This window comes from Prosopis cineraria, unplaced genomic scaffold (assembly GCF_029017545.1).
Source record: "Prosopis cineraria cultivar Desert tree isolate PC_DT_omini unplaced genomic scaffold, ASM2901754v1 PC4, whole genome shotgun sequence".
In the NCBI taxonomy this organism is placed as follows: Eukaryota; Viridiplantae; Streptophyta; class Magnoliopsida; order Fabales; family Fabaceae; genus Prosopis; species Prosopis cineraria.
The window spans coordinates 38,562,334-38,576,495 of record NW_026555335.1 but is presented as its reverse complement, the minus strand read 5'-3'; the positions used below and the strand labels follow the sequence as shown (position 1 = coordinate 38,576,495).

At 33.0% G+C, this 14,162-nt stretch overlaps 1 protein-coding gene across 2 annotated transcripts; it reads left to right on the top strand.

Moving 5' to 3' along the window:
- Positions 1–5,535: 5,535 nt before the first annotated feature.
- LOC129309992 (dual specificity protein phosphatase PHS1) lies at positions 5,536–13,853 on the top strand. 2 transcript variants are annotated; one of them, XM_054951798.1, is made up of 11 exons: positions 5,536–5,910; positions 6,113–6,190; positions 6,341–6,486; positions 6,951–7,155; positions 8,421–8,597; positions 8,702–8,862; positions 9,539–10,625; positions 11,312–11,458; positions 11,560–11,787; positions 12,818–12,975; positions 13,261–13,853. In XM_054951798.1, exons 1-11 carry the CDS (start codon positions 5,857–5,859, stop codon positions 13,604–13,606), a joined length of 2,787 nt encoding a protein of 928 aa, XP_054807773.1. In that variant the 5' UTR covers positions 5,536–5,856; the 3' UTR covers positions 13,607–13,853. The 2 variants fall into 2 exon arrangements, with proteins under 2 accessions (XP_054807773.1, XP_054807774.1); XM_054951799.1 differs by lacking the exons at positions 5,536–5,910; positions 6,113–6,190 and having other exon boundaries at positions 6,346–6,486; positions 6,956–7,155.
- Positions 13,854–14,162: the final 309 nt, after the last annotated feature.

Genomic DNA, 14,162 nt, shown 5'->3' with positions numbered 1-14,162 from the left:
TAGCTAACTGAGGTTTGCAGTGGAATTGAGAGCAACAATAATTTTTGCACGGAAGAATAACATCATGTTTTGCGAAAAAGAGACCATAAAAGTGTAGAGCAATTAAAAGAACCGAGATTATGAAGACACTCGAGTCTGGCCTTCTTAGTAACAAGTATAGTCTTGTCAATACCCTCAATCTCATTATATTTCTTTCTCAATGATTTACAGCATTTGGATTCAAAGAGCGTGAACATAGTTTTCTGATAGTTTTTTAATTAGTAAATTAAATGCATGGTTTTAGAAAGATTAAAAAGAATATTACCACTTTTAACTATATTTCTTAATTTGTGAACTAGAACTTGAACGACAAATTAAAAAATGAAGAAGTTATCATCCAAATAAATGTGAATGATAATTCTCCATTTCTTGAATGGAGTTGTGTATGTGTATTGTCGGAGTTAAAATGGAGGAATTACCATCTAAATTAGAGATAAGTAAGAACAATTAAACAATACATAACTCAAGTGATAAGAGATTGTGTTAGCTTAATAAGTGGTCTTGAGTTCGATTCCTAAACATGTAGATGTGTTAAATACTTGTTGGAGAACTTTGCCATTAATGTAATCCTACCTAATTTGGCATATAAATAATATATATTTGTATAAAAAAGAGAGAGAATCAAAAGTAACCCAAATCTAAGTTATGAACAGTTCTATTAAAGTTATTTCCATTTTGGCTTTATTTAATCAGTTTTTTTCTGTTCTAAACTTCTCAATTAATTCACATAAATAAGAGGGAGTTTGTGTGTTTATTTGTATTAAAGAAAAAAAGCAGCGTTTTGTATTCCTTAAGCCCGGTCCCAGGGATACTCCTTAAGCCAGCGTTTTGTATTCATGCTTTCTACCGTACACTTGAACATTTCTTATTGACTGTTTTTTCATTTTTTATTGGCCGTATGACCTTGCAAAACTTGCAGCACCAGGCACCAGCATGTTTGGCCAGTAAAGTAGTGTTTGAGAGATGACTTTTTATTTTCTTCTAAGTTTTTTTAAATGTTTGTTCATTGCTGAAAATAAAGGAAGAATTTGTTCTAGACTACTAATGGTAACAGTAACACCACCTTTCTATCTTAGAAAAGGCCTTGAATTTGAACTGAATACTGATGTGTGTCGTGTGTATAGGTGTAAAGGGTCAAGTTAAAAAAAAGTTTAAAATAAAAGAAGGGAAGTGTCATGTAATTTATGTGACAACATTATTTCACAGTACTTTTCTTGACTTAAAAAACATTTATTATTATTATTTTAAATAAAAAAAAAGTTGACATGTACCGTTGGTAGTGGCCACTTCCCACTAGCGGCATAGAAAGAACCAACCCCCCCCCCCCAAAAAAAAAGCAGTTGCGAGATTACAATTAGTATTTGTTACTTGTCTACATTTTTAATTAAATTTTATTTTTCTAATAAAATAATTAATTATTTTTAAATTAATATTAAATTTTTATGTTTATTTTTATTTAATAAAGTAAGTGAATATAAAATAATTTATTTATTATGAGTACTTTTAAAAATATAATAATTATATTTTAAAACGCTAAAAATACTTTATATTTTTAAATTAAAGTATCATCACCTATAATTTTTCTAGACACTTTTAATTATTTTAAAAAAAATTAAGAAAAGTATATATAACTTATTTTTATTATTAAATGATAAAAAGTAGATACAACAATATTATTTTACAGTACTTTTTTCGGCTAAAGAAAACATTTTTTTATTATTCTTTTAAATAAAAAGAAGTTGATATGTGCCGTCAGCAGTAGAGTTATAATTTGAGCCAAACTTGAAAAAAAAAAAATTAATTACCCGTATTCAATTTAAAAAAAAAAATAAAAAATGGTGATTTTCACACCAGTCATGAAGTCACGACACGCACACAGTCGCGATCGAGAGAGAGACAGAGGGAGAGACAGCGCGAGATGCCTCTAAGACGCTGACTCTACTCTCTTGCTTTGCCTCGCTGGCCAAAACCCTTCCCCTCTGGTCGCTTAGCTCACATGTCGTGGCCCGTTGCGCAGCTCGCTCGCCATTCAGTTCTTCCATTTTCGTCCAACTTCTTTAGTTCTTCCAGGCTGCCCTAGCCTTAGTCGATCTCTATTAATTCTCAATCTCTCCCTTCTCTTCCTTACTTCTCATTCTCTTGACGGCTGCAACACTCTCCACTTCCTGTCTAAATTTCAAACTGAAGCAGCAAAGCTTTGATCTCCGAAGCTCCATTTGCAAGCTTTGTGCTGTCGCCTCTTAAACTCTCATTCTTCTCTCCCAAGTTTGATTTTGCATCTCTAAACTTGAAGAAATAACAAATAACAAATATATCTCTAAACTCTCAGACTCTCATTCTCATGGCAAGTAAGTTAGATTGTACGATTTTGTTTTCTGGCTGATTTATATATATATATATATATATATTTAGTCACTTTTATCTAGCTGATGCTATCTTGATTGACTGTAATTCTATTTCAATTAGGTATGCAGTTGACGCATATGCAATATTTTGTATTGGAGGATGGAGGGACAGGCGACACCTAAACATCACAAGCTAGTTGATTACTGGTAGTTTCTTCATTCCATCTACAATTGAAATTTGAGAAATGCTTTTTTTTTTTTGGAAGTCACCTGTAGTTGTTTTGAGGGATTAAACTTTAAGAAAGATTAATATTAACATACCAAGGTTTTTGGTTTTGGTCTCCCAACTTTCTGATCTTAATTTTTAATGTTGAGTTGGATGAGCTGAAGTTGTTATTGCAAGTTACTCCGTGTGTTTTGATTAATTCTTATTTCAATCAACTAGCTATTTGCACAAATATTTTGTAGTATAAATGCGTGATTATCTTTTGAAGAAAGCTCAAAATTAATATTGAATTTGAGTAAAGACTCAAGAATGAATCACTCATTTGTTATTTTGTTTTTGTCCTTTTGAAAATTTAAATGAAGACTCAAGAAAGAATCACGTATGAACCCATAATCCAGCAATGCTTGTCGCTCTTATACAAACGTTTTATAATTTTACTAAGAAAATAACATAAGATTTTAAATAGCTACTTTAATTTGGATGACTTTCCACCATTACGATTGGAAATAGAGGGAATGTGACCCATGAATCAAGACTCTCCCTTCAAGGTTCAGGCCTTCACTGCCTAATATGTTGTTAGTTTCCAAACTTTAATGTTTCCTTCAAATGCTTTTAATTAATAAACCCCTAGGCTTGTCATTACCTGTGATTTCTTTCCTCTAAAATTAGCTGGTCCTCTGCATATGTTCAACAGAAGCTACTATATCTTCACTCCTCCTTTGCAAGCTTTATAATGTTGGCAACATTACTTTGTTGTTAAATTAAGCAATTAACTTTTCAAATTTTGTTAGCAATATTGATGTAATTTTTATGATTTATCACATGTATTTTACTATTTTAGAATGCATTGTTGTGTTTATATTGTTTAAAAAAAATAAAATTTTTAAATTGAAAATTGAAATCATTTAAAAAAAGACAATTTTTTTTAAAGTTTTGTATATTTAGACTAGCTTGAATAAGCTCGAAGTCTGAGAAATTAGGGCTGAGCTTGGTTCTATGAGCTTTTTTTAAGGGATAGGATTTTTTAAGCTTGATCTAAATAAGCCCGACCTAATTTGAGCCCAACTTGAATAAGCTCCACTCACTCGAATTACCAACTTTAGTTAGCAGTAGCCACTTGTAGCAAAGAAAGACAACAAAAAAAAGGGGGGGTTGTGAGGTTACATTTAGTATTTATTGATCGTTTACATTTTTAATTAAATTTCACTTTTCAATAGAGTAATTAATTCTTTTTAAATTAATATTAAATTTATTTATTTTTATTCAATAGGATAAGTAAATATAAAATAATTTATTTATTATGGACATTTTAAAAAATATATCATTGTTACATTTTAAAATATTAAAAATATTTTATATTTTTGAATATATAACTTTTAAAAAAATACTTTATATTTTTAAATGAGATATCATCTCCTGTACCTATATTTTCCTATATAAAGTATAAGACACTTTTAATTATTTAAAATAAATTAAGAAAAGTAGATATAAATTATTTACATTATTAAGTGGTACTCCCTCCATTAAAAAATATAATATAAGATATTTTTAATCGAATCTCATCCCTCAATAAAGCAATTGCCTACTTTTAAATTAATCTTATCTTTCTATATTCACCTATTAAATATTTTACAATAAATATAAAATTATTATTAAGAGGAACACTTTTTAAAAAAGATAATAATTACACCTTAAAAGACTAAAAATTCCTTACATTTTTTAACATCAAACTTCTCAAAAAATATTTTACATTTTTAAACGGAGGGAATAAAAAGTTATCTCTAGTTATCAATAAAATTTAAGATTACCTCCTAACTAAAACTAATACTATATTTTAATTATCTTTATTTTTTCCTTATATAATCTTTCTCTACAATACAATTAACAAGGACATTCGTGAAAAAAAAAAATAATGTTATTGATTATTTCTATAAAGTACATTATATTTTAGATTAATATTAATTAATAAAAAATATCTTATATTTTAGATTAATGAGTATTTCATATAAACATGCTCCTATTGAATTTAAATACTCCCTCCATTTTCTATTATATAATATCTATTATAAGGTTTTTTATTTTTAATATAAGGCACATGGAAAATAATGTATTATCATTGTTTAATGTTATCCAATATAAATTTAATTTTATGGTTCATCATATATTATATATATTATTTTTAATGAAGATAAAGTTAGAAAAATTATTTTAAAATATATTTAATAAATTAAACGTTATTTCTTGATTTAATGAAGGTAGTTGAAAATGCAAACACCCTCCAATGCAAAATATAATTATTTTGTTCAATCAATCTTAATCCATATATAAGTAATTTTATATTTGTAAAATAAAATTTTTACTTTTATCTCATGTATTTATAAATTTAAATTCTTATGTTTGTAAATTTATGACATTGTTTTCACTTATCATAAATTAAAATTAAATATAAACACACATAGAGATAAATATATGAGAATAAAAATATTATTGATCTGCAAAATATTTTTAAAAAGTATTAACTCTTTTCGTTAAAAAATATAAGGTATTTTTGATTGAATCTTATTCTTTAATAAAATAGTTATCTACTTTTAAACTAACTCTATCTTTTTATATTTACTTTCATTAAATACTCTACAATAAATATAAAATCATTCATCAGTAAGAACATTTTTTTAAAAAATAATAATTATATTTTAAAAGATTAAAAATATCCTACATTTTTTAACATTTAATTTTTTAAAAAATATTTTTTATTTTTAAATATTTAATTTTTTTTAAAAAATATTTTATATTTTTAAATTAAGGGAATATATTTTAAATAAAAATGAAATAATATAATAGAAATTAGAGGGAATATTTAATTTCCTATTTAATTGGCGTACGCATGGGTAGTACAAGCAAGGGAGTGAGGGACCTGTGGTCGTGACAGACAGCGGACTGATTTGCTGAAAGCAGATCCTCGTTTTCCAAAATCCGGACTGACACTGACCCACCACCATTACGCCGTTGCCTCCACCACTGCCATGCTCTGCTAAAGTTGACAGTGAAAGGAGTTAGCATTGGCCTCCCTTTCGTTTTTTCGCTTTTTGTTTTTTTGGCTCCAAAACCAAAAGCATATATAAGCCCTGAAATTCCTCTCAAATCCCTTGAAAAAAGCAAACTACTTTGGCTGCCACTCCGTGCGATTTTGACTTCAAATTCTCACAAAAACCCGCTCTTTTTCCGTTTTTCTTTTCTCATTTCCATATGGCAAAACGGCAAAGTCACGACCCTGCAATCATCAACCCTCTTACACTCCAGGTCCTTCTCTGCCCCCTTTTCCCCATTTTTAATTTCACGAATATGAATGATGACACCCATCGTGCTATCTTTTACATGCCATTATTTTAGATCTTTTTATGTACAGTGTGTGATCTTGGAGTTGATCTAATGTTTCGATCCCACTGCACTGACTTGCTGTGGCATGATTCGTTGTGTTTATAATTTCATGTGGGGATTGCAGGGCAAAGGCGAAGATAGGGTATCGGAACTTGGATCTGACGAGCCTGAGGCCCCATTGCCTCTCACTGCTACTTCCCGGGTCTGCTTCTTACTCACTCACTCCACTGACTTCTGATTTTCCCATTTCATCGGTTATTGGGGTTTGCCGCAATTTCAAAGATTGATAGATGTTTTCACTGTTTGAAACTTCATGATTTACATTTTCTTTGGGAATCTGCAATGCATGCAGGTCTTGTATATGTTGGGAGATATAGCGGCAGGGCCTGCGTTTAGGTTTACGCAATGGCTCGAATCGGTTCGTAAACGCACTGCCAGAAATCGTTCATCCGGCTTCCCGCACCGCCTTACGAGGCTTCCCGATGCTATGCCTTCTAGGTTACTCTTCCCATTCATTCTTTTCCATTTTAGTTATTTTCTGCCCAAATTCTGCCAGATTTTGCCCATCTTAAATTACTGTCATCGAGTAAACCTGTCTCACATGTACAATGCATTTATTGGATGCCAAAGGATTTGCCTTGTAAAGTGGATGTTAAGGCGCATATCACGAGTAGCTTGTACATTAGGAGTTCTCTTTGTTCTTTCATTTTGTCTAACACCCGTAATCAGAAATGCCTAATCCATGATTCAGAATCAGTTAATAATTGCAATATTTCCTTTTTCTTAATAGAAGAACCAACTAGTATATATTATACTTGCATAAGTGGGTTTAACGCATCAAAACCTTAGTTTGTGGGAGTATAAAAGGGAATTTATCCTTTTGTTTAATTTCACTGCAGAAATCAGAACTGACATTGTTTATTCTGCGAATGGTGATTTTTTTTTTTTCCTTTGGTTTCCAGTGCAGAAGGATCAATGGATGATCCAAAATGCGATTCACCTCCTGTGCAAACAACAGAACTTAGTTTGTGGGAAAGGCTTGGCAATGCTGCTATGTTGGACATTGAATCTAGCTCTTTTTCTTGGGAGAGGATCTCTTCACTGCATCACACTGAACACAGCAGCAGCACCGAACATTCTGAGGATGAAATGAACAAAGCTCTTGAGGTTTGTATCTTCTATGCTTGCGTACAGGCAAAAATATATTTTATACAACACTTAATGTTTTATGCAAAGTCTCTCCAGGTTGAGGAGTGAATATGTACACTGGCTCTGTAACTTGCTCCTATCATTTTTTTTACCTTATCCTGAGAGACAGTTATAGGTGACCGATCTGATTTTAAGCATGTCAGTACATGTAAGGAACTTAGGATTTATAGTTCATTGAACATTGGAATTTTCTTGATAGTTTAGCTCCTGTCCCTTATACGTTGTCCTGGTGCTTTGGTTTCTTTTTGAATATTCATAAATAACAGAATCGAATGGAAAGAAACAGAATAGAAGGAATTTACCTTCTCTCCGTTTTGAAGTATAATAAAGAAGCAGATGAAGATTCCCTTTATTTTTTACTAAATGTGAAGGACAGAACAATTATCATGGATATCCAATTACAATAATAATGCTTTTACACTAATATACTAAGATGTGTGTAGTGGTATTACTAGCAGAACAAGATGCATGAAATTACTTGAGCTATAAGTCCACACAATTCAATTTTATGTTCCCTTTTCTAAGGTTTTCTTCGATCTTCACTTTTTCTGATAATATACCAGTATATCTGCAAGCTGAACAGAAGAGGCGGTGAAACCCCAAGAGTTCCAAAATCAGAGAAGGAATGAGAACTAACTTCATATGAAAATTTAAACCTGTAGGTGATATTTCTATATTCATAATTAAGTATGTCAGCAGAACTGTGGTGGAATTTACCTGCTCAAAGAGAAAATTACTTCAAGAATGCAACATATTTGGAGTGAAATTTTGAATGTGCGATAGATAAAAGATGATAAATTTGGTATTAGAACTTAAATGATAATTTTTTTTCCCAATAATTCAAATTCATACCTCCCTTTGCTCCTAATCTGGTAGGGAATAAAAATAAATATTATGAAGGAACAAGGGATGGAAAATATTGCCTCATTTTTCATTCCCGTCCTTTATTTTTGAAACTTCCAAGCAAGGAAGTAAATTTCTGTTCCGTTCCATCAATTGTCATGCACATAAACACACTAAGGCATCAGCACCTGTCTCTTTAATTTCTATCAGCTTGTCAACGGAATTTCTTATGTATGTGGGTACTTTTCCTTGTATACACATTATATTAATCATTAATCATTTCTGTTTGTAATAAAGTTTTTTTAAAAAGAAAGATTGAGTATAAACTATTTATTTTATTATCTTTTTCCCTCAATTTCTGCTCAGTTGTTTGCACATAGGTAACCGTAAATTCTGGGGGAGTTGTCTTCTTTGCCTTTTTTAATTGCCTTGGGAGTGATGATACTTCTCCGAAGGAGGAAGCTGCTGTAATAAAAATATCATCATCAAGAATGGCAACACAATCTGAGCGCCTTGGATATGAATTTGCCAAGTGGTTGGGAGTCCAAACTCCTCAGGTTGTGCCTTTTCTTTGATTGACAACAACTGTCACATCTGCAAGCTTGGTTATCAGGCTGTAGTTCTACCAAATTCATTTTCTTCTATTACTGGGAAAATGCAGGGTAGAGTTATTCACAATACCAGTCCAGAGTGGCTCCAAATAAAGGAAGCTGCGGAAAAAGCTAGAAATAGAGCATTTGCTGAAGGAGATGAAGTTGGTGAAATGACTTGTTTAGAACTTTTGGAAGCACTTGAGCTTAGTCGGTGCCTCTTTTTTATGAGGTATGCTCATAACATGGGTTTAATGCGATAAAGTTTCATAAGATGGCTGAGTGGAATATTGTTTTAATTTAGGCATTGCTTGAATAATCTGTATAATAGTGTCTGTTCCTTCAGGGTGATAAATAGTTTCTTTTAGGTTTCTAACTTTTTTAGGAAGATCAAGGAATGATTCTTGGAGAATTATGATTGGGTTTATTTGAATTGAATTATGAGCTCTCATCTTTGGACAAGGCAGGCCTTTATGAAGTTTTACATGAGTTATTAGTTTTGTTAGTTTTTCATATAAGTAGGACCAACTTCCCCGCGTTTTCAATTAGAAGTCACAAAACTGGTAGCAAAATACTATGTCTTGCCAGGTGTTTTTGGCATGGAGGAGATGTGCATGTTTAAATGGAAGACAATTGAGTGTTCTTTGGTTTGTGGGAAGGTGTAAAAGAAAGTTGGTAATTTGGCATGTTATGAAATGAGTCAATATCATTGTGACGGCTTTTTTGTGCTGACATTGTGTGCTTGTAAATTAAACCAATTCCATTGTGGCCATTTCCTGGGAAGGACAATCAACACTATATTCCTTGCTTCTCATGTACATGACTTTCTTTCTTTCTTTACTTTTTTCGTTTGTATTTTTTATGACATTATTTTTGATTGGTTAAAGAAAATATTCAACATCTTGCAGTTATATACATGGGTCACCTTTACTAGAAAGTTCAAGTGCATTTGAGTCTCGGGAATCTGCTGAAAGAACAGCAGCAGCCCTTGGCAGGGTATTGTTGCTAGACCTTGTCATCAGAAATGAAGATAGGCTCCCCTGCCGTCAGCTTAGATGGCGTGGGAATTCTGCAAATTTGTTGTTGGCTGAAAAGATGATGTCTGCAACCACTAACTCACTAGAAAAGGCCTTAGATTCTGCAATGAATCAATATAGACCAAGGGTGACAAGGGCACTTCGAAAAGAAAGAAGATCAACTTCAGTAGGTATCAGAATGAGTTCTAATAATTCTGGATTGTTTTCCCAGGCCTCTGATACCTCTGATATCTCAGAATCACCAAGTTGTAGTGACATGAGCCTTGAAAGTCAAACATCTAGTGAACCACAATGTACTGACATTGTGGCTATTGATTCTGGTGTCCCTCGCCGGCCCCCTGCTGGAAAACGTGCAGATGATCAGGCTAATTATCCTAAGTTGGTTGAGCTACTAATCAATAGTTCTGGGTTTTGCTCTAACCTGTTACATGATGTCACTGGAGGAAAATTAGGTTCTCCTTCACTAGAAGAAATTAATACAACCACTGATGTACATGCAAGTGAGACAGCATCAGTAGTTCATGAGTTCCGTAGTGGTTTCCGCGCTGCTCTTAGAGATCTGCAGGGATTTCATATTTTCCAACTTACTCTACACCAAAAGCTTGATACCTTATTACGGTCATTTATGAACATCGTAAACAAAATATCACCAGGGGAATCTGACAAAGAGGATTCGATGGTTCCTGATTCACCTTCACTAACTGCTGGAGATGGTAACTGTCCATCTCCAGCAAACAAGGATAGGACTGTAACTGAAAACCATCCAGATTATGGTGATTCAGAATTACAAAGAACTGCTCCAAGGGCATCATGGTTAGGGAATAAAGAACACTCCGATGCTGCTTCTCCTATGTTGAGGGAAGGTTGGCATGGAAAGTCTTATAAAGGAAGTGGAGATTCACTTCGTAGTAGTCTTCGCTTGACGGCAAAGCTACGCGACTTCCATAAATATGCAAAGGTTAGTCTCATAAGAAATATAACCTTATTTACTGGTTTGATGGTTTTGGTCCAGCTGGTAGAGTAATCTAAATTGTTATTTTGGTGCACCTTTTCTATTTGACTTCTTGGATAGATCTTAAGTAAACAATCTATGGCATATTGCTCTATCGTTTAAAACAAGACTAGATTATTGAAGTCTACTAGCACAAAAAATTGACTGTAGTGAGCCACTTGAATATTTCATTATATTTAATTCTAAACACATTTTTATTTGATTGAAATTTTAAAAATCAGTATAAATATATGAAACATTTTAATTAAATAAAAGAAGCTGATACTGCAACTGAAATATATTTAAGGGCTAAATATGTCGGATATTAATTTTAAGTGAGAATGTTTCTCTTAAAAAATAATTTTCTGCTCCTGTCTTATACTTTTATTCTACAAAGGAGAAGCACCTCCTCGGAATGAAAGAAACCAAAAAACAAAAGCTTCTGCTATTACTCAGAGCAGGTTTATAAATCTATCACCCTTCTAAATCTGAAAATGAATGCTTTTCTAAATATTTTTTTTTAAGTAACGCCAAACACCCCCTCACTGTGATTGGCAAATAAGATTTGTGAAACATTTTGAAATTGTTTTACCTTTGCCGTGTAACAGCATTTTTTATTGTATATGCTTTTTTCTTTTTTACCATGAATCCAGGTCGATGCTGAATCTAACAAAGAATTAGAACAGTGGAATGAAACACTTAAAAGTGATGCCATCAAGTTATGCCAGGACAACAATTTCAATACCGGATTTTTTGAGTGCAGCGACAATAACAGTGTTGTTGATGCATATGAACTGAAGGTATCGTCAACTTTAATCCTTTGCAAGATTAAAACATCGAAGACTCTTTCTAATTGTATAGAAAGTGCATATTCACAAAGGATATACCTTCTAAATTTCAGGTCAGGCTTGAGCACATTCTTGAAAGGATTACATTAATCTCCGAGGCTGCAAATACAGAGAAGCCATCTGCTGTTACAAATAGTCTATTCATTGGTGGAGCACTGGCTGCAAGATCTGTATATACACTGCAACACTTGGGAATCACGCATATTCTGTGTTTGTGCACCAATGAAATTGGACAGTCAGATTCTCAGTTTCCTGATCTATTTGAGTACAAAAATTTCTATGTAAGTCAAATTTTATTTCGTTTTTTCCAACTATTTTACTGAATTGTTTGCCAGAGTTTAGTTTTGTCTTGTCTTTACCCCTGCCTGGTGTTGAGAACAAGGTTTCCTCGTACATTCAACCTCATGGTATGGATGAAATTAATTTTGCGTGGGAGCCTTAGACTTTTTAGCCACCTATTGTATACTTGCTTCTTGGGATTTTTCAATGATTCCATGATATACTTACTCTACAACCTTTTCTAGATATGGGATTCAGATGGCAGGCTTGGGGAATGGCAAGGTTCAGATTGAAATGCAATTCTTGATGGAATTTTTGCAATTTTTAATGGCTTCCTTTCCGTAGCTTTACCTCAGTTCTGAAAAATTTGATCTGTTTCGGCTGATGGAGAATTGTGACACAGCAAGATGCCTTAGTGATGAACCCAAATGAACATATGGTTTTGAAGACCTTAAACCAAAGGAAGTAGAAATAAGACATTTGGGCCGATGGAAGTGAAATCATTTGGGGAGGTCAATACCCCTATTCAGAAGAGCCAAGAAAGGGAGTAGTGTGGATAATACCTAGTGGGGAGGGGTTGAGCTGGCACAGAGAGACAGAATTTGTTAGAAGGGATTTATTGCAAGGGTCTGTGAGGTGGGGCAAGGAAGAATTAGCTGTTTGTGGAGAGTCTCTGGCCCCTTGAAAGCTTGAGGGTGTTTGTTTATTTCTTTTTGTTCTTTGAACCCTTGAGTCTGTCAATTCCTATCTCTTTGTGGTTTTCGGAATGGCATTACATTTTCTTTATGATAATAATATTAGAGTCGAATACTGAGCTGACTATGGAAAGTCAGATTATCTACTACTACTAGGGGCGAGCTTCAACATGTTCTTTGTGCTTGGGATGATCTGTGCGCTGCTTTATGTTATGCTATACACTTGTTCTTATGCACGTGCATGATATGCTTTAGTGTTAGATAGGATACCATCTCTACTGTTACTGTCAGATTCGGGCATTCATGTTAATTTTATTATCTTTTTTCATTGGAACAGGTTTGTGACGATGTAGATTCTAACATCAGCAGCATATTTGAAGAAGCCTGTGATTTTATAGATCGTGTTGAACAGAAAGGCCAGAGAATTTTAGTTCATTGCTTTGAAGGGAGAAGCAGAAGCGTCACGTTGGTCCTTGCTTACTTAATGCTCAGGAAGTAAGTAAATATACAAGGGAAAAAATCGTGTAATCATATGTACAGTAGAAAATGATACTACTAATATACATCAATAACCAATCTACCTTTTTTTCTTTTTATCTTATTTTATTTCACTAGGTAGATGGAATTATAATATTAATTGACTTGTTAGATGCCATAAAAATATCTTAATTATAATTGAGCATGTGGCAAGCAAAAATTTTATCTTCTTCCATAGTTAAGAGTCGCTAAAAAGGTATCTAAGACATTGGCAACCATATGCTTTTGTGAACCGTGTCGCAGGAAGTTCACCTTGGTAGAAGCATGGAACACACTGAAACGAGTTCATCGTCGAGCACAACCGAACGATGGCTTTGCAAAGATCTTACAGGAACTGGATGAGAAACTGCATGGAAAGGTTTCCATGGAGTGGCAGCAAAGGAAACCAATGATGAAAGTTTGTCCAATATGTGGAAAAAATGCAGGACTAAGCAGCAGCTCGCTTAAGCTGCATCTGCAGAAATCCCATAAAAAGCTATCATCAGGGAGTGTGGACAGTGCCATGACAATGGAGATCCAGAAGGCTTTAACAGCTTTGAAAATTAGTCGTGGCGGGAGTGTCAGCCCCACGCAGAGGCAGCCTGCCTAGTTCAACACTGGATGGGTGAGTGCAAATTGCAAATTCATTTGATTTGTTCATTTCTTCTTACAAATTTGATTTGTTTTTCCCACTCTCTCGGATGTAAGTAGATAGGGGATGGAAAGTAGTTATGGAAGCTCAAAATATGATGTTAACACATACGTCACGGGTAGCGTGTGCATGTTCATAAAACATGTAACATATGGTATATATAATGAAGCCATGTATGCTGCCTGGTTTGTGCTTGTTTTGGGTTCTTTTGATTTTCGATATTTCCACTCGGAATAATTTTGTTACTGTATAGTAATATATATAGGAAACTTTTGTTTGATGTTTGCCAATTTAATTGTTACTATTTTTTCTTAGAGGTTCTTTAGTCACTGAAATATGTTTGCAATAAAAAATGAAATAAAATGCTTATGTGTATTATATTTTTATCATGATGATAAAAAAGTATTTATAAATTTTTATTATTTTTCCATTCAAGAATATATTTCTATTTGTTGAAGTATCTTTTTTTTTCTCCCTATTTTCAAACTATATTATTTTACTATCAAATAATCTC